A 21,083-nucleotide genomic window follows, 5' to 3' on the forward strand; every position below is an offset into this window, starting at 1 on the left:
TGCTTGTATTTCTAATACTGCCCAATTTCTTTAAAAGGAAGAGTTTAACATGTAACTAATTACCTATTACAAATGAAAAAGAAAACAATTTAAACTTTAAACTTAAAGTTATTAGACCAAAATGCCAGCATTACTCTAAAGACAAGCATTTTCTAAAGAAATACAGAAAGGTGGCAGCATTCTACTAATGTCAGTTCATATTCAAGTTCACACATAGTCAAGCAAAAATGTAACATGCCGATCTGAAAATTTATAAAGTGACAGTGCCTGTTGCTAGGACATGAACTGGTCAAAAATTGTAATCTATACTTTTAAAATGTAATGTTATTCTTTTTCCTGAAAATGTACTAGGAAACCTAGAGGTAAGGTGGCACTTGAAGAAGATTGACTAAAGCCTTTGCCTGAACTTTGTTCTAGACTGATTTGTTCTTTTAACTGTGTTCTTCAGGGCTCTTGTAAGTAGCTGTCTTGCTTCTGAGAACCATCAGGATTTATGATCCATGCTTCATTATAGCCTTATTTCTTCAAATTATAAATTGCACAAGGGCTAAAGGCTTTGTAACTATATGGTAGTTCTGAAGAAGAAAAAGATAACATGTCATTTATTAAATTACATGACCCTAAAGAAAGAAGAAAAAGTTATCCTTTATGTCATGCAGGCTGGACAGTTTTCCATGTGGCTTTCAAGAGAAGTTATCCATTGCTAAAATAAGACCCAATTTAGTTGACAAACTTAAGAATTACTGTGACATATCGTACCTGGGTTTTATTCGGAACAGTGCAGATTATTGTATTTTCATATATATTCATGTATTTGAGCTGTTTAAAAAAAAAAAAAAAGGAAGTTCTGTGATTCAGTTAGTTGTTAGTATCACTCATCAGTATTTGCAAGTACTAGAAGGGCAGGTTTGTCCCAGGTCCCACACTGTCTAGCAGACTGGAATTGTTATCTCTTAACACTGGTGTAAAATTTTTCCAAGGTTATTTTCTGAGCTCCATGTCATAAGCAGTGGAAATGTCATACACCATTCAAAGTACTTTTGGCGAGTTCTTTGTTAACTGTCAGGTTTTTTGACTTTTAGATAAAGCTCATGCAGAACAGCCTCAGTATTTTATTGGAGGGGAGTTGTGGGTAAATACCATATAGCGTATTTCCTTGTTTACATGTATAGCAAACTGAACAGAAATGTGTTTTGTGTTCTAATGGTACCCTTCATAAAGAGATTCAAACTCGGGTACAAAGCAAAAAGGCATAGTGACTTACATGTATTCTCTTAATTCTAACCCAGATTTGGCTCTATTTTTGGAAATGAACATGTCTTTATTACTAAAATTTCTTTGGTTATGCTGTTTCTTCCATATTCTATCTTGTAGATTATATATTGTTATTCCATCTTTGATTTACACGATGAGCTAGTTAAGGCAGCTTTAACAAAATGAACAATCTGTTGGTCTTGGATATAGGGAGTGTAATTTGTTAGAACACTTCTGCATTTTGAATGTATATTCTTAGCAGTCACCAGCCATATGATGACTTATTTCAGCTAGAACTGTGAGGTTTCAAAACTCAGCCCCCTCTCTCCCCAGCTGACAAACTAGGAGAAAGATATGGGGTAGGTGGATACAACCCTCTTTCTTTAGAAAACTAAATTTATAGTTTGGTTGGAAGGCTGTGTATTTATCAAGATAGGATACTTTGATTATACACCTGACAAAGTACACAGATTCTTTTATAATGCAAACATGTAATATTTCTTTTCACTAAAGAAAACATTTATCTCCTGTTCTTTAGAAAAGGAGAAATTCTCACCAAGTAAAAGTCTAAAATAATAATAAAGGAAACATGATCCATTCTGACAGTCTAAGGTGGGATTAACTTTAAACCATTTAACTCTTTGTCCAACCCATCTTTAAAGCTTCCTAGTGTTGGACATTCCACAGTCACATATAACAAGCAGTTCCTTCCAAAGCACTGGTCTTCTTCGGAAGTTTTCTTCCTCTTCTTTTCCTGCATTTGAAACCCAGTACTAGTTGTCCGTTTTGCTATGCATGTAAAACCAGCTGCTTTCTGGGAGTTCTTTATGGAGCTGAAGCCTGTTCACAGCCTTGCTTTCTGCAAGTTAAACATCCATAGTTCTTTTCAAGTGTTTTTGTATTGTGAGGTATTTTCCTGAGCATTCTGCCGAGGTGTGGTACCCAAAACTAGCCACTCTGAGCTAGCAAGTTTATCCGTATTAAGTACCCGGCTGAGTATACTGATCACCTTTCTTGCAAGAGTGTGGTCTTGCCACTTTATGTTCAGCATATGATGCTCTATATAACAAAGTGACAAATGTAGAATACTACAGTAATTTGAGTCAGTTGTTTAATACAAATACATTGTTTTCACAACAATAAGCAGATATATTACTTTTGTTTCCCTTACCTTCTGTCTTTCAGTACACATTCACCCACAAAAACATACAATGTTTCTTTTGCAAAAGAGAGGGAGTTAAACAAGTAACACAAACTTGTAGTTCCAAATATTATACACAGTAAAGTATTTTCATCATAGAGTAAGTTTCATTGCATTATTAGAAATTATAAATGGTTTGTTCTGGTAATGGGGAATTACTATTTATTTCTACACAACAAAATAAACACTGCCTTCAGATAGAGCAGTGTGTGAATGGCACAGCAGGACTAGTTGAGAATTTTTGTAATGCTAATGATAGTCAAAAGTGGTATGTTTATGACAGTTTGAAATAAACTTTATAATGCTTGTAACTTAAAACAGGAAAAGAAACATGCACATTCACAGGTTAGGAGTATCTTGTTTAAAATTCCAGATCTGATCTGACACCAGATTACTTCTGCCTATCTTCATTAAAATTTTGCTTAAACAAGAATGCAGATTAAGCTCTTCTTGGTAATGGCAGCTTAGAGCAAGGTTCTGCCCTTGTGGGTTTAGCCAGGATAAATTCCACCATTGGCATATTTGCCTGAGGTGCACTGTTGGCTATACAGGCAGTTTGATATGGATCTTTATTTGATAAATCTTTTCATTAAAAAGTCTTAGAATGTGTCTTAAAACATTCAGTATACTCTTTTTGCAGAAACCTGTGGTTATTAAATTGATACAGAAAATTGTGCTTTGTGTAGGAATGAAAAAACATTGGTTGATAAGCAGCTGCAGTGTCTGTATTCATGCCCCTTCCTTATTCATGCAGACCTGTATCCAAGGTATGTTGCCCTCTTGAAAAGGTTGCATGCTGCTTCCAAAATAAATTCCAATCCTGCATGAAATCCCTGAAAGCTGTAGAATATCCACAGCACCTGAGAAAGGGATGCACGGGCTAATACTGTAATACTTTAAAAGGTTAAAGACTGCTTCAAGCCTGCTGTAATCTCTTTTGCTGCTGACTTGTCCCATTGTCTCAGCAGACAGTGTCCCATTTTGCTCCTTTTCCTGCTGTCCAAATTAGTATTTCAAAGAGAGGAAGAATGTCAACTGAAGTCTTTCTCCATTATATTTTACTAACTGTAAGCTCAGTTGCATATGGAGTTGACATGAGTGCCACAATAGGATTTTGAAGTCAGTATAAAATTTTGCTAGTTGTCTGTTCTGTTGTCAACTCTTCGGTGAATTTTTAAAAATGTACATTAATCTTGTTGGATGCTACAGATCTGCTTTCAGAAGCCTCAGGTATCTTTTGAGTTGAATTTTATACTTGTTCAAGAAAAAAACAATGTGAATTAATCTCCAGTAAACTGTTATAAAATAGGGAATAAAGTACTTTCAGTGGGGTCACGATGCTACAACAGCAGGTCAAAGAACAAGCTGGCTAACGAAGCAGGATTGCTGTCACTTAGTAAGAAATTTTATTTCAGAAAGCTCTTAATTTTCTTCCATTAATAATGTTCCTTGTCAGTCAATTTTGCTATGATTCATCAGGTTTTATTGTAAACATCATTCCAAACATTTATATGCAGCTAGTAATTTTAAGTGTCTAACTTCAGGTATCATAAGATTTACATTTTAGCAAGTAGATTTACTCGTTTTGAAAACCATGCCTGTACTATGAGGCATTCCTTAGTACTGTCATCATTTTGTGAAGACCTGAAGTCTCCACCACAATTATAAACAGATTTGGTTACTCTTGTGTGTCATTTCAAATGAGAAGCTGCTACAATTCCAATTCGCAATTGTATAATTAGAAAGTTACTTTATATGAAAAGTGTGTTGTGAAAATACTTAAACATTAATCTGATTTGCCTGGAGTAATTTAGAGCAAATATTAATATGTACTTAGGGCCTGTTCACCAAAACTGTGTGTCCTGTCTAGCGAGGTGACAGTCACTTAGTCACAGACAAACTACATGAGCAATTCTGATACAAAAGAACATAACGGACTGAACACGTCTTGCTAATACTGCTACTTCCAGTATTCCCCGAGCCTTAAGCCAGTAAATACATTCACAAAGGAATGCCTAATATATAAACTCCAATACATCTTAGGCCCAGCACCCTGGACATTTGCAAGAATGGGATGATTGTAGATATCTGAGTGTGTAAAGAGGGAATTTACCATTAGCAATTGCAAGGCTTCTGTAGAAGTCTAGTTCACTCATGATTTGGCAGATTGCCCTCTTTGAATGAACCTGTGCTCTCCTATCCTCTTTACTCTGGTTCTTTATTTGCTTGTTTGCTTTTCCTCCTTCACCTAAACACAAGATCAAAAAAGTTTTAACTTTTTTTTTAAAAAAATACATTACATTCAGGCTCCAGACTTGTCCACGCTAGTACATAACTACTCCAAGTCAATACTTGCTGTTGTGTCCTGATGGTAAACATCACAGATATGAGAAGTGAATCACAAAATTGGTTCTTTATATATAATTCACCCTGTTGGACACAGTATTATATCTACATTCATTTATCTATTGCACTCTTTAATGCTATTCACACTTCATTTTTATATGAGAATGCTCAAAACACGAAGTTAACAACTGAACTGTTGAATCTCTAACACCTCAAGTTTACCTGTACAGAGTGAAACCATTGATTTATTTTTTCAGTCAGGAAGGTAAAAACTAACTTTTCAGAAAAAGGAGATAAAAACTAATGTTCTCTTAAGATACACAGGTATATTCTCTTATGTCTACCTTTCTGTATCATGAATCTTAAAAAATTAAATTAAAAATGGCTTCCATCTTCCCTATATATCATCCTCTTTCAGACCTTTGATAATATGCAATTTACTTTTGTGTGATTCTGTGGTAAACTGCAATTTTTAATTTATAGTTCTGCCTCAAGTTATGTCTAATTCACTCTTACAAAGTAAAATAACAGCTGAGCTGCTCTTCTAAATATGTATCTACACATTCCCTCCTTCCTGTACTTATTTTGCTGACAGCTGTACTTAAAAGAAATATCTGTAGCTTATGGAGACATGAGTTTATACTGGTTGAAATTGCTTACTTTTCAAAAATTCAGGCATATTTAAAAACAATGCTACCCTTCAAATGTTTCAAATAGCCTTAGTTGACACAGCTGCCCAAACATTCAGGCTCCACTGCAGTCCTGCGAACTTGTGTTACCGTACAAGGCTTAGAGAGTGAGTGCTGTGATACAGCTCTGTAGTCTTTGATTCCATTAATGCATATAACTCCACTGGTACCGTTTTGAAGGCTATCTTTAGGAAGATAAATAACAAATACAACTTTTAGTAGTAAACAAATAAAAGTTTTTTGTTTTCTGTAAACAAAATTATAATATCAGGTCTGTTTCTACTTTCCCAGCCATCCAATTTAAAAAAAAAAAAAAAAAGTAATCTTGTTACATTGGTTTGGCATTGTCTGTTAAACCTGTTCTCTATTGCACTTTCTACACTTCCACTTTCACTACACTTGCTGACTAGTTGAGAAACTACTTCACAGACAGTCACATTCCATACAGTAACAGGTTGCTTTGCTGGATCCATTTTCCTTGCAGGGTTTTGGTTTTTGTGTGGTTTTTTGTTTTCTTTAACTGAAAAAATGCACAGTCATTTCTACTCTTTTTTAGCATTTGTAGTGTAGAAAACACTATGCCTTATTCTGCAAGGAAGAAACAATGCTGTCTCTGTCAAACTGGCATGACCGCAGATGATGTTTCTTCAGCTGCAGACTGAGAGTTTGTACCTGTCTGTGCTACTGGCACCACCACTGCATCCTTGACATCCGAGGTCTGAGTGCACGAAGAGTTCTTCTCCTCCACCTTTTTGGCAGTGTCTGGGCAGTTCTGAACAAAGATCACTCTGTTGTAGGCTTTCAACCTGCGCCACAGCTGAACATAAACCTTACACTGCACGTACATGAAAACCAGGCCCCCCGTGAATCCAATGGCCACCACAACGAGTTTTGTCCAAAATGGCCATTCAAGGACACCTTTGAAATGAAACATTTATATTTATTACCGGTGTTACACATTCAATATCAAGCACTAAGTTTCAGTAAAATATTTTGAAAAGAAAACTTTCGCTAAGAATTCCCAGGTATATAGCTGCTGTTGGGGCAGTGGTGGCTGAAGTAAAATACAGCAGTTGCCAAGAAACTACATGTGCCTCCCACTTTTAACTGACTCCACCACAATTTGGTGAAATAAGAAATGCAAGACCACCCTCACAAAGGAAACATAATGCTTGACACAGTCAAAACCAAAACGTTTTACTGTTCTTCAATAATACCCCCATAGTCAATAGCATGCTCAAGCAAAAATGCAAGTACCAAAACTGAGATAACTGGATACCTAGGAATATTATGCACATCTTCAGCAGCAACTGTTTTTTGTTTCAGTTGTGCTAGAAACATGGCACTGTTTAAGATACCTGGAACACCAACGTTTACAATATTATTACTTGGTCCTAGCTTCATCCTGAAGCCAGGGTATAGTGAAAAAAAGCTAGTGGAAAGGGCTCTTATCGCCTGCATTGCCTGCCTTTGTTGGCCTCCTTTTCTTGCTGTCTGTGCAACCCTTTCCCTGAACACACCTATATCAAACGCCAGAACTTTTAGTTCTGTGTACTAAAAAATGTAACTTTACAGTTTTTAGTGTATCTGTTCTTTTTATATTGTACTGATCAATCTCAGTGATATTTACAGAAAGATATATGGCTGCTAAGAAAAAAAAATAGAGATGAGAGTATTTGAACTTGATTATGATATGAATAGTGTTAAAATTATTTGTTTTGGCCTAAATGTGGTCTTAAGATTTTAACAGAATAAATTAATGTTGGATTAAGAACAGTCTTCTCATTAATTCATACCACTGCATCTGCTTTTTTCAACCAGTCAGTAGCCTAACATAAAGGAACAGCTACCAGCCATTACACATTGAACACCTCCCCTGAGGACAGGCTGAGAGAGTTGGGGTTGTTCAGCCCGGAGAACAGAAGGCTCTGGGGAGACCTTATAGCGGCCTTCCAGTACTTAAAGGGGGTCTGCAGGGAAGATGGGGGGGGGGACTCTTTATCAGAGAGTGTAGGGATAGGATGAGGGGTAACAGTTTTATACTGAAAGAGGGTAGATTTAGATTAGATATAAGGAAGAAATTCTTTCCTGTGAGGGTGATGAGACACTGGAACAGATTTCCCAGAGAAGCTGTGGCTGCCCCCTCCCTGGCAGTGTTCAAGGCCAGGTTGGACGGGGCTTTGAGCAACCTGGGCTAGTGGAAGGTGTCCCCGCCCATGGCAGGGGGTTGGAACTAGGTGGTCTTTAAGTCCCTTCCAACCTAAACTATTCTGTGATTCTACGATTTAAAGATTATATGCTATACACAAGAGTCAGACCTCTGTACCAGTGCTCATGATGTCAGACTGAACAATCCGAATAGGTTTGTTGGTCTTACATGGAAGGCTTTACTGAGTGTAGTATTCAAGGTAGCTGGCAGATGCTGTATTCAGCCACTGGTGATATATCATAACTTGGTGATATTTGTGAATTTTACCCAAGTTTTACAGAGGGAAGAAATTTGCCACAGGCAAGAAAGCGATCTGTTTTCCTTTGGGACTCAGCAACAAGGCTTCAGTGAAGAGCCAGTTTGAACTCCTAGCCCTGGTAACCTGGACTCCTCAAAACAAAGTCTTTACTTTTAGCCAGCTGGGCGAGGAACGATAATCATTCCCTTTACTGTTAAACATACAGGAATTGAGCTTTTATTTAAATAAAGAGACCAAAAGACTATTAATTGTTGCAAAAGCACACAAAATGTTTCTAGTTTTCTGTCATGGTGACTATTTAGTAGTAGTTAGAAATGGTAACCATGTGAAGGTGCTAGCCAATTAATTTTTTTTTTTTTTTTAATTTGCAGCAAAATGAAAGCATACAAAGAGCATATAAATCACTTTGTATCTCCCTAACCACTATTACTCTAGTTAGTTGAACTTGCCAGGGACAAATCCTGTTACATTTGTTAAATTTGTTCGCAAAACTTTAGTCATGCCTTTCTTCTATCCCCTGTTCTTGGGACAAAAGGAAGTAACAAAGAATACTTTGCTAAGGTGTGTTTTTTCTTCCCCCCCCCTAATTACTGTTTTAAAAATCACTGTCTCTTGCTCTTAATTATGAAACCAGTATGTTTTGCATATGACTAAGCCCATCAGCGACACTTAAGAGCCAGAAAGTCACAGCTGGAGTGCTGAGCTCAGAAGAAAGGCTGAATAAATGGCTCACATTTCCTTCAGAGCTTCTTCCACCTCTTAGCAATAAAGATGCTGCTGCTGCTGCTTCCATGGTAATACAGGAAGCATCATTTTTTGCTTAACTGGTATGGCACAGTGAATTTTATACCTTTCAGTATATTCCAGGATTGCCGTAATTTCACAGATTCAGGATTTATTAGGAGACCAAAAGCTCAGCTAAGACTAGACCTGTTTCTTCAAGCAGAGCAAATTTACGTGAAACTTGATTCCCTACCACTGGTGCCATATAAATTCTAGAATATTCTAAATATATTTAAAATTGGAGTTTCTGTAGACCAGTGACAGGTTTACAAATTAAGAGATTTACACTTTCATTTATTTATGTCATATGCTTTCATAAGGAGAAATAAAATCCCATTAAATATTTTCAGAGATACATTTGAAAAAGGAATTTTTAAACTTAGACAATATTAACGAACAGTACTAGTATTATTCAGAGCTTTCGTTTTTTCAAAATATGTTTATAAAGTGTTTTTCCTCCAGTGTTCACTGCCTTTTGCCCAGCATTTCCCACTTAAACAGAGAAAATGGAGAGAAAAGCAAACTACATCCTTCTCTTCCCATTTGATTTTGTAAAAGTACACCACCCCTCAAACAGGCAAATTTGGGGGCAAAAGACTTCTCTTCACAAACACTTAGTTTTGCATGTTTTAAGTAGCTCCACAGCATTTCTTTGTCCATTTTTTAGTGTGGAGAATCAGCCATTGCATTTGGCAAACACTGAATTCTATATAAATCGTTAATACTTTTTGAGCCTATTGGTATTAATTAATGTGATTCTTGCACATTCTATATAACAACAAAAATTCATGTTAGCTATTTTGTTGTGTAAATTCAGCTAATCCACAGAAATAACTTTCCCCTTTTTAAAGCATAGGGTGATGTAGCTGTACTCATAAAGAGAAGTTCAAAGCCATTCCTAATCCTGTCCTCAGGGCCATTTTTTTTTGAGATGAAAAACAGGGTTACCCATTTAGAAAGAATGCAAACCAAGACTTTGTAGTATATATTCCTCTGTGACTTACTGAGGCTTGTTACATATTTTCTTCTCATAGGCAAGAAAGGCAAGCATCAGGACTATCATCAAATATTTATCTATCAAGGCACAAAGCTCCACCTAATTTGTTTTCCATGTTAACTAAAACTAGAGACCTTTGTCCCTCTACTGTGCTTAAAGTCAATTCAGATAAAAACTCAAAAGCTTGTTATCCTCTTCATCATCATGATCATATTTAAGCCCAAATTTAAGATATATTTGGCTTAGATTTGAAATGGAAAACAGTAGTTCAGTTTGAATACAGTTTCCACATATGGTAAGTATAGTCAGAAAAGAAACCTACTTAGGTTAAACATGCATTTTGTTACATACGTCCAGTTGTGTTTTCAGTATCTCTGCAGATGGGAGACTCCATGACCTTGCTGTTCCAGTGTTTGACCACTCTCACAATAAACACAACTTAAGTCCCACATGAAGGACTTACACAACTGAAACGTGGTCTCTTGGAAGTTCATATTTGGAAGTTTATTGATGAAAGGGCTCTATAGTGTTTTACAGGATATCAAGGGTTAAGTGGGTAATACAAATAAATTGCTATTTTATGACCTGAACTTGCACTGAGCTGTTTGAATTTGACTCATCTTTCTGTCTGAGCTTTCGAAATATCTAGATAATGGGAGATTAACCTAGGAAGAACCAGCAGGCCAGTTAAGCTGTTGTAATGATTACACTAAGTAGAGGTTTCTCTGCAGGGGCATAACATAAGCTTTTAACACCGATGCATTCATTACTTCTGCATTAAAGCATTTGATGTAGCCATGTATCAGTGAGCTCTTATTTAAGAACAGAATGTGACTGGTTACATAGCTGCCTTTCAAAGCCATCCATCGCATTATCAACAAGATTGAAGAAGGTAAAAGATACTTACCATTATCATTGCCTTGTTTAATTTCCTCAGCAGTTCTATCAATTAAAACATACAGTGACCAAACAACACAGGTAATTGCAATTACATGGAATGTGACTGAACAAACTATTTTCCTCCTCTCACTTGTTGTCATCTGTAGTTTCTCCCACTGTAATTAAAAAAAAAAAAAAAGTAATTTAAAAAAAGTAATAATAAAATCAGACTTGTAGAATTTTACAATAAACCAATTAGGCCATTCTGGCTCTTTTTACCAAAAAGTCACGTAGTATTAAAATTAACAAATCTTTTTGTTTTGATAATACACATTACAATAGTATGTGCACTGTCACTGTAAAATACATAATGAGCTCATTTTCACAGATTCAGAGGAATAAAGAGTTCTGTTTCTGTCTGCTCACATATGACATCTTAAGTAATTTCACTGCAGTACAGCCATAACATGTTAATAGACAGGTAAAAGGTAAATATTTATTTTAACTTTACCTGATGCACACTTCTGGTGATGAAAGAAGAAAAACGCCACACATTAGTTTATAATACTTAAACAACTCTTTGCTCTTTGCAGTTGCTAAAAATTAGAGGAATGCAGTTGTGGAACAGTCTTCTCATAAAATAAAAGCTTAAGAAATGCACTGCATTGAGGATTAAATTGAATAAACTTGAAGAGACGATTACGTGGACATGATCGTACATGACAGCAGTCAAACAGCCTCAGTAACACAAGAAGGATCTTCTAGGCATATGTTTGTGAATTACGGCACTAAACCCTAGTTTAAGTTAAGGCTATTTTAAGATGAAATAGGCTATTCTCCACATTTGAACAATGTAACTCTTGAGGCAGGTTTTTTTTCTAATCTCGTTTGTGAAGACATAATTTTTTTCAGCACTTCTTTAAAATAAAACCCTTCTCTACTAAAACGCTTGCCTTTGAAAACAGATGAAGAATATGACATTTAAAATGCCTCAATTCCGATGAATGATCTCGGAGTCGGTCTCTAGCATCCGAGGAACGAAGCAAGTACAAACCACAGTACAACAGTGCCATCTCTCTGCAGTCGTGCTAACGCGAGACTGGACTTGTGCTGCAGGGTCCAGGCCACAGTGGCCATCCACTGGCCACCAGGACAGCGAAGCTGCTCCTCTGCTTACACGCACCCCCAGCACGCTTGGGCTGCGGCTCCTCATAGTTTCCAGGTGCTAAGGATAGATTGAAAACCCTGTCCGCTTCAGAGCAATGAGATAGTATACATTTACTTTGAAGGTATGAGTCTGGCTTTGTTTCCCTTGTTTGAGTTTTCCTGGTCAGCTGTTTTTTTTTAAATTTTGTTTAGGCTTGCATTTTGGGAAATAACACATTTCCCTAAATTGCTTATGGCTAGGGTTGGTGATGGCATCTAAGCTAGATGCTTAGACTTTAACCTGAACTAATATGGCTTTTATTCTAGTCTGAACATTGTTTGCTCTCTGGTCACATTTTGAAGGAGCACAACTGCAGTACAAGCTGAGGAATGTCAAGGCAATGTCACCAAGAGGGCTAACAGAAATGCTTCTTCCTGCCATTAGTTTTAGAGCAGTACACAATCTCTGGAGGATTTTCTAGCCCTTGCCAGAATTTGACAAACACAAGGCTTAAATAACTGTTTAGAAGAACTGAAATATTTCCTGACTAATAAACAAAGAGACAGAGCTAGCAGTTTATTTACCAGCTGATACCTCATTTCAGTTTCTGATACATCTACTTAGGAGTGAAAACTAAGCTTCCATGTTTTGTATGGCAGTCTGTAAAAATGGAAGGCATTAAAAAGAAGAATAAAACAAAAAACCAGAACCTTATTGTCACTGCAGTTCATGTAGGTAGCATCCAGTGATCAGAGCGGATAGACTGTGGCATTATCATCACGGTCTTATCATATCATTACAGTCACCAGGTTACACAGCATTTGATCTGGTGACTTTCATCCTTTTTGCAGTGAAAATTCAATTCAAGACTCGCAACAGGCTTTCTTTCCAAAGAAAAAGTTGTCTTTGTCCAGGTGAAAGAAAGGATTCTACCTTAACCCTGCAATTACCTGTGGATGCTTTGTGAGAGATGAATGTTGAACATAAAGAATGAATTATGTTCTTAAACAGAAAATTTCTGTCATTGCAACTCCAACACTACAACTCTTTGGTCTACTGGAGAGAAGATTCTGTGCTAAGTTTTCACTGTCATGTATACCTGCAGTCTCATTATGGCTAATAGTTGCTCTCTGTAACATACACAAAAGCCTTAGAGTGTGGATCTGAATGCTCAGTCAAATAAAGCTTTTTCATATAGAATTTTAAAATTAAATAATGCTGGTCCCATTACTCTAAGTGTAAACATTTTGTAGGTGGAAAAAAAAAAGACACAAACAAATGACCAACAGGCAGGATAGGTAAATAAAGGAGCAAGCTCACAACCTTCTGCTGAGATTTACAACAAAGCTGTATCAGAAGAGGGAGCTAGCAGAAATGGGCTAAAGCAGGCCTTTTTTGCTGACATTCCATGATCAAATCCAGCCAGAAAGCAAGCCAAGGCCTACAAGACTTCCTCTCTCTGGCCTCTTTTCTTCCCCCACAAGACAGCATGCCTGCATGTCTATTCTATCCACACACACATTTACCACACCAGAAATAAGCTGGCTGGCAGGAGACTGGGAGAGGCCACCAGGGCATGGGTGGTTATGGGGCTGGTGCAGAGCACCTCATACTCCCAGTTGTGATACAAGAAAGGAACAAGACCAAGGAGAGACTCTTGCTCACAGACAGGCGCAGGGGGATCAGAGTACTTGAGAGCATTTACAGCTCTTAGTGTCTCCCCATGCTGTGCTTCTGTTTTTCCCAGCCCTAGCTGCAGTCCCAGTTCTCCTCTCAACTCCAGTCATGATGGGCTGAGCTCAGAACGGGAAATTCAATTAAACTTTGTGTTCTACTCCTGGTGATCCCTGTGGTAGCTGAGGTTATGTTCCTGTCCTACTCACTTATTTTAGCTTGGCTGAACAGAGAGCACTATGTGACTATTGTCACTCTCTATTGGATGAGTGATGTTAGTAGATAAACCAGGAAAGTACAATTCACTATTTTAGGATTTTTGCTACAGGTTTAAATCAAAAATTTAACTGTTAATGTTAGCACAGACTTGCTTTGATAAAAGCACAGTTAAGTGAAATAAAAGTTGTTTGAAAATCCATAGCACAGGCTTTAAGACAGCAATACACTGAGCAGTGAAAGCATCATCCCCTGTTATTTGTGCTTTATAGTCTAGGACTTGATACAGCCTAAAGTTGGGTGGGTAAGTTTGGCGCTGTGCTGTGCTACCATGTCACACAGCACATTAATATCTCCTTAACCACTGATAAATTCACTCCTGCTGTAATTTGAAGCTTCTGCAGTTCTTATCGCTCTCTACATTCAACATAAAAATAAATTGCATCACATTTTATTATCTTCATCAGTGATCTAGAAAAACGTACATCCATCAGGTTGATGACGCTGTGACATGCCACGGATAGACTATCAGATGACACCAAACCAGAAAAATAACACAAAAGTAAGTGCCCAGATGCAATTTTCCTTGGAAACTTACATGTTAATACTCCTAAGGCGCTCTAGAGACTAGAAGGAGAGAAAGAAATGGAAGACTAAGAGCCAGAGGAGACATTTATAATGACTTGAAAATTATTGTCACTAAACTGATAGACAAACACTGTAGTTTTTGCCCAGCCTCCTCTGAAGCACCCCTTCTCTGTTGTGTATCCTATTGTCATTACCCATAGATTCCTTCATCCTGGCAGCAATACAGACTAGAAATCATCACTGATGCAGATGGCTTAATGTCCTGCAAATGCAAACAATCACATGAGTATCATTATGCTCCACAGAACAGGTGTGCTAAAACACTTCGTAACATCTAACAACCACAAGACCTTTTACACAAGTCGCCAAACAAATCCACAACTAGTATGTATCACGAGAAGAAAGCCTGAAACATCCCCAGCTCTCTTTTTATTTTTTGAATAAGCTTTCTGAACATTACTTGCACTGTGCTCTCAAACCACTGGAGGGTGGTAGGAGACTACCTGCTTCAGAGGTTCCTACCAAGAAGACAGCATGAACTGTCAAAGGAATGAAGCTGGATTTTAAATATGACCAGAAACATCCCTCCCACCCCAACTACTACTTACAGCTACTTCTAAAACACGACGTGTACCTCAGCCTGAATTCCGATGCTTTATTGACAGAGAAGTTTGTAATAATCTTGAAAGTGGCACATGTAAAACTATACCCTGTACTAGGTTTCTATCTTGTGTTTTGGTTTTGTTTCTTAAAGACTATCTCGCTCTGAAACTTATTCAGTTACTGATTTCATAACCCACTTTTGCAACTACAGAATGTAGTCATGAGTCTTCTGGGGAAAAAAAAATAAAAATAATAGCTTACTCACAGGGAACATCTAAATCATGTGTAGCCAACCACTTCCCTTTTCTGTAACACAGTCTGTGAAAATCCCCAATATTTTAAACGACCAAAATTTGTCTCCCTGCACGTTACGTCTAATAAAAGCTTGGTTAATCAATATACAACAAAACAATATGGATATTATTTTAATATCCTCTGAAAACAGATTGTCGGCAGATGTGGGGATGCCTCTTCATATCCTAGAGATCCCAATACAGCCTCTATTCTTATAGGCAGAAGTAAATCTGCAATTCTAATTCTCTCCCATACATTAAGCTTTCTGCAAAGTGGTTTCATGAGGCCCAATGCAGAACCAAAAGCTTCACACTGCTCACACAAAAGTTGTTACCACACCACAGAACTGCACTCTGCAAACTTTGCCTTTTCCCCACCTTCAAATTGTAGATTTACTGTCTGCCTGCCCCCATCTGCCGTTTTCTGTCCACATGTTGCCTATTGCTAGTGGTAACCTTCTGTGACATTGGCCACAAAATTTTGTCTACACAGATTTCCTGAAGCAACTCCGCATCTACTGCAGATTCACACCTTTACAAACTGAAGGTCTCCCTCCTGCAGGGGCTCATCACTGAGGATGCCAAATGGAAGGTGAAGTTTTGCAACATGCTATGAATGCTTGGACTTTTTAACTCCTGGGTATTTTTAGGAACCCTATTTTTAAAAATTGCATGTAAGGAGGCATGACAGTGGAATCTGGTATGGGCATGACATTGCTAATTTTTCCCATTCTGACATTTTTCTCCCTATCTATCATTTAGTAAAAAAATGACAATGAATGTAATGTAAACAGCACTCCTGGCTGGAAGGACTTCCTTCTGCTCTCACCTAGAGCTAAAGTCATTATGCAACGTTTTCTGGATATTTCTACAATCTAAAGAAAGACTTTGAGATAACCTCTATCTTGAAATAATCATGCCCGCAAAATGAAGGCTATTTACTAGGGGCTGTTGTAGAAACTACTCTGCACACAGACTAGGAATACACAGAAACTCCATCTTTCTTATCTCAAACCAAGCCTGAAGGATCTAGCCAGCACTTTTGAAAAAAGCTCTTAAGAACTAGAGCAGTGTATGATGAAGTGAGCTGGGCAGTGAAGATATGTCAGTAGTCTGAACATGTAGTTCAGAGTTATTTTCTGTGGGTTATGGAGGGTTTTCTGGTCACTTGTTGCAGTACTAATTGGCTCAGGCTCCATGATAAACTGTTCACTACTATCAACCTAGCAGCTGGAGGAAAGCAGCTGCAACAGTAGTTTGCAGGAATGGAATTTGTACAGTGGGTGGAGGAGGAAGAAATGATAGTAATAGAAGACAACAGGGCTCCACACATTGGGAGAACAAAATAGCCTCCTGCAGATTTAAAGTGTTGAAGAAAGATCAGACTTCAAACCTTGTAATTTGAATAAAAGCATTTTGGGACACTGTGCCATCTAAACAACATGTGGTTACAGCCTGTGCCTGAGGGACTGCATCTTAAAGAAGGACAAAGCATGCCTCACTGTATCCTGCTCTAAGATAGAAGTGCCTCTCATACAGTCCAACAGAATGTGGCAGGTCTGATGACTGAAGAGAGATGGGTTTGGGCCATGAATACACCTCCTCTGTGTGCTTTTCCCCAAACACATCCAGAGCACATTCAGAGAGGAAGAACTGAGCAGGTTCACAGAAAACATAGCAAACATATTTGTCATTTGCCTTTTGTCAAAAGATAACATCCCAGAGAAGAAACTCTTGTATGCATCAAGAACAGAAGACCAGAATTAGATCCCTACTGAACACAAAAATATATTTTAAAAATCCCATGTCATATGGTGCATCATGCAGCCATATCTATGCACAATCTGACCTTGATCTAGTTAGCACATTAGATGAGCTGGTACAAATCCTTCTCTGGCAAACCTGTCTGAAGTTTACCTAAAATCTACTTCTATCCCTAGGTGACACTAAAGTGGCAGGAATTCAAATGAATGGTGTATTTAAAACACCTATTAAAAGTTTAAAACTGAACCAGAAATCGGTGCATTTCTAAAGACAAACACACTCTAATTCACTTTTATGTGTGCTATGCATGCCTAGAGTACTAAAAGAACTATATAATGAAAAATCTCACTTTGATAAACACTTTAAGATTATCATCTGCAAAGAAATAATAATTTAGTTTTATCAAAATCAAGACAGCACTAAATTTCCTTTTTTAAATGACAGTTAAAGGAACTGGACTTGAGTGATATAATCACTATGCACTCTTCACAAACACAGAATTTTTAGCCATGTATATCATCAATTAGCAGACCCTTAAAAAGTGTAAACTAGGGGTATTAAGTAATTTGAGAAGATGATTTCTAAAATGAAGTAGCTGTTTTTGCAGTCTGGAAGTACTATTTAGAATATTTGTCATTTACCAACTAGGAGAACTTCAGTACCCACATCCTGATCATCCCAACACAGGTTTAACATAAAAATGCTATGCTTTGGAAATACAGGAATAGCCAGACCTCATGTCCCTCTCATCCAATGCTCTGTCTCGGACAGAGGCCAACAGCAGATGCTTTAGAGAGACGTGCAAGAAACCCTGTGGCAAGTAATTATAGCATAGTCTCTCCATATTTGGAGCTTCTTCCTAGCTCCCATCTGCTAGAAATTATTTTAAATCAATATATAGAATGTAAAAGTACTCTACAGTGTTTACTTCGCAAGCATACTCTTTGAATGCTGAAAGAACATTAACCAATTCTTTGTTCAATAGAGGTCTACATAATCAGCCTTCGGTACTATTATGAGCTTCTCTTTTATAATTGCTGTTTCTTTTCTTGCCTTGTAAACTATGTAAGAAAAGGATAATTATCTCCTAGCACAGCTACCATATCTAAAAAGATAATCCTGACAGATAATCTTCAGGTAAAATAAGGAGTGAACTATCACCATAATGCAAAACTATGGGGAACATCTGGTACTAATAACAAGAGGCACACATGTAGAACTCTAGAAAAGATTTACTCTAGGTGCCTGGGCATATGCCTTTATAAAGAAGAAAGGAAAAAAGGGATAGAATCTATGTCTCCACTAACTTTTATCACATTTAAGAACGGAAGCAGATGCTACCATTAGCTGCTCTACTTACCATATTTCTACAATAATTCTATCTACCGAATGGATCTAGTTTGTGTGTCACATTTATTCTCTTTGCAGCTAGTCGTCTCCCACCTTTGTCTACTCTGTCTTTACAAAAAAGCAGCACACCTAATTGAAGGCATGACATTTTCATCCAGTCGCCCAGTAGCAAATGCCTTTAAATCACAGTCCAGCCCTCAAACAATATCGGCACAGAAAACATTAAAAAAAAGGACCAGTGAATCAATCTACCATACACAAAGCACAGATCACGATTTTGCTGCAAGGCCAGTTAAGCTGAGATTTCATTTTCAAACAAAGCAGGAAGGGGTGCTCCATTTTGCAGTATGTACTTTACGGGTGACACAAAAGCAGCCATGACACATGCTCAATGATGGATTTGAGATGGATGGTGCCAGTGTCAAAGCAATCATGAGTCCTTCCTCACAGCCATCCACAGCCATAACAAACCACCTCTCGACAGCCTGTGCCAGAGTCTCTGTCTTTTAACATGAAGTAGCATGGGTTCCCTTTGCCCATCTTAGTTTATTTTGGTCTTAAATAGTGTGATGGATGTGGACAGAAGGCTAGTATAGCATAGTAGAAATAGGAAGTTAGAGAGAAAGATGGATATAGCAACATGCTGGAGATCAACATCCCATTCCATAGTCTTGTACGCCTCTCCATGTTCTTCAGTCCTGTCTAATTAAAGTGAAATTTCTCTGAAGAACTATTCCCTTTGGCACCTAAAACATAATATATGATCACAGTTTTGTTAGAAAGTCTTTACTTGAATCACATTCTCTTCAGTATTCATCACACTGCTTAATTTCCTTGTTATCAAATTGTCTAGCCTGCTGAGAAGTATCCCGAAACATGCATTTTGAAATTAGAGCTGATGAAATAAAACTGGTGACACCTGAAAAGCTAAATCAACAAATATACTTTCTGTTTATTTATCTGTAGTTATAAGTCATGTACAGACTCTTCTCTAGGAGTTACAACAGAATATTAGTCATTCCACTTTCCAGCTAGAAAATATTTTTCACCTGAGCTTGCTTTCTCTTAGACTAGTACAAGCATAAAAATTCTCATTACTGCCTTGTACTAAATGTGCTTGGTCTTTTTTGTTTTGTTTACTGATCATGGCCTTGATTCTTCCATTTGATAAATTAGTAATTTAAATATGTAAAAAATAGCAATTTAAAACTGTAAACTTTCTTAGAGTTCTAATTTGTATCTTAATGAATAAAATCCTAAAGCCATTTACCTGGAGAACTTGCTGTGCAACCTGGCCTACAGAAGTAAGTATTACATGCTACACAAGGCTACAGAAGCGTCCCTACAGCCCAAGGCCCTTCAGCATCACACCTTGTAACAGGAATGGAGAGAAGTATAGCAGCAAGCAGAGAAAAGAAGGGCACAAAGGTACCTTTGCATGCTAAGGAGTCTTGCAAGAAAAGGAGTACAATTGACTGGAAATGGAAAGGAGCCATATCTGAACATCACTGAACAAAGTGGTATTTTTATCTCATTTTCTACTCTTCACCTTTATAGATCAAAGATGGCCTTACCAATTCTTCCCCCCACCCCTCCCAAATTAATAGAACCTGAACACTAATTAATATGGCCATTATTTTCTTCCTGAAGTTGTAAGAGCAACTGACCTACACTGTACAGCTTGTGAGCTTCCCTTAACCAAATCAGTCTGAATTGTTACAAAGATGTGGCTTGGTTTAAATGTTCTTGTGTGCCAACCCCCTGATATTTTTATATACATTGTTGTGTAAACAAATCTAGACATACCTTCTTTTCACAACAATATATACAGTGTATACACGTATGTCTGAATTGCCATGTAACCAAGATTAAAAAAAAGAGCTGACATGCTTCATTATCTACGACTTTAGCAAGAAAATTGATTTCCCAATGAATAGCTACAACTACCTTCTCTGTCTTTTAATTTTCCCACAAGAGAGACTCTTTTGATCCAATTAAATAAAAATGAAATAGAGGAAACTTGTGCTGAGGAAAGGCTACTGTGATTAACACAAAACTACAGTTTAGTGCTCTGGCAAAGAGCTGAGGGAAGCTATTCATTCTGAAAGACCTCCAAAAATGCCATACGTTCAAATTTTGCCACATACAAATTGGAGCAGATGAATAAAGATCTGAATACTGCCTGAAGGAAAAGTTCCTTTCTTCCCCCCACCCCTCCCAAATTAATAGAACCTGAACACTAATTAATATGGCCATTATTTTCTTCCTGAAGTTGTAAGAGCAACTGACCTACACTGTACAGCTTGTGAGCTTCCCTTAACCAAATCAGTCTGAATTGTTACAAAGATGTGGCTTGGTTTAAATGTTCTTGTGTGCCAACCCCCTGATATTTTTATATACATTGTTGTGTAAACAAATCTAGACATACCTTCTTTTCACAACAATATATACAGTGTATACACGTATGTCTGAATTGCCATGTAACCAAGATTAAAAAAAAGAGCTGACATGCTTCATTATCTACGACTTTAGCAAGAAAATTGATTTCCCAATGAATAGCTACAACTACCTTCTCTGTCTTTTAATTTTCCCACAAGAGAGACTCTTTTGATCCAATTAAATAAAAATGAAATAGAGGAAACTTGTGCTGAGGAAAGGCTACTGTGATTAACACAAAACTACAGTTTAGTGCTCTGGCAAAGAGCTGAGGGAAGCTATTCATTCTGAAAGACCTCCAAAAATGCCATACGTTCAAATTTTGCCACATACAAATTGGAGCAGATGAATAAAGATCTGAATACTGCCTGAAGGAAAAGTTCCTTTCTTCCCCC

The 21,083-nt window shown here is 37.4% G+C and overlaps 1 protein-coding gene across 9 annotated transcripts in view; it reads right to left on the minus strand.

Moving 5' to 3' along the window:
- Positions 1 to 2,356: 2,356 nt before the first annotated feature.
- Positions 2,357 to 21,083, minus strand: part of MARCH1 (membrane associated ring-CH-type finger 1) — a 174,104-nt gene continuing 155,377 nt past the window's right edge. For all 9 annotated transcript variants that reach the window (XM_026847505.1, XM_026847507.1, XM_026847500.1 and 6 more), the window contains 2 exons: positions 10,646 to 10,793; positions 2,357 to 6,408 (listed from right to left, as the gene is read on the minus strand). In XM_026847505.1, coding sequence (XP_026703306.1) covers positions 6,107 to 6,408; positions 10,646 to 10,793 — 450 coding nt within the window. In that variant the 3' untranslated portion in view covers positions 2,357 to 6,106. The remainder of the gene's footprint in view (positions 6,409 to 10,645; positions 10,794 to 21,083) is intronic.

Source organism: Athene cunicularia (genome assembly GCF_003259725.1).
Source record: "Athene cunicularia isolate RWA chromosome 4 unlocalized genomic scaffold, athCun1 chr4_part2, whole genome shotgun sequence".
Taxonomy (NCBI): Eukaryota; Metazoa; Chordata; class Aves; order Strigiformes; family Strigidae; genus Athene; species Athene cunicularia.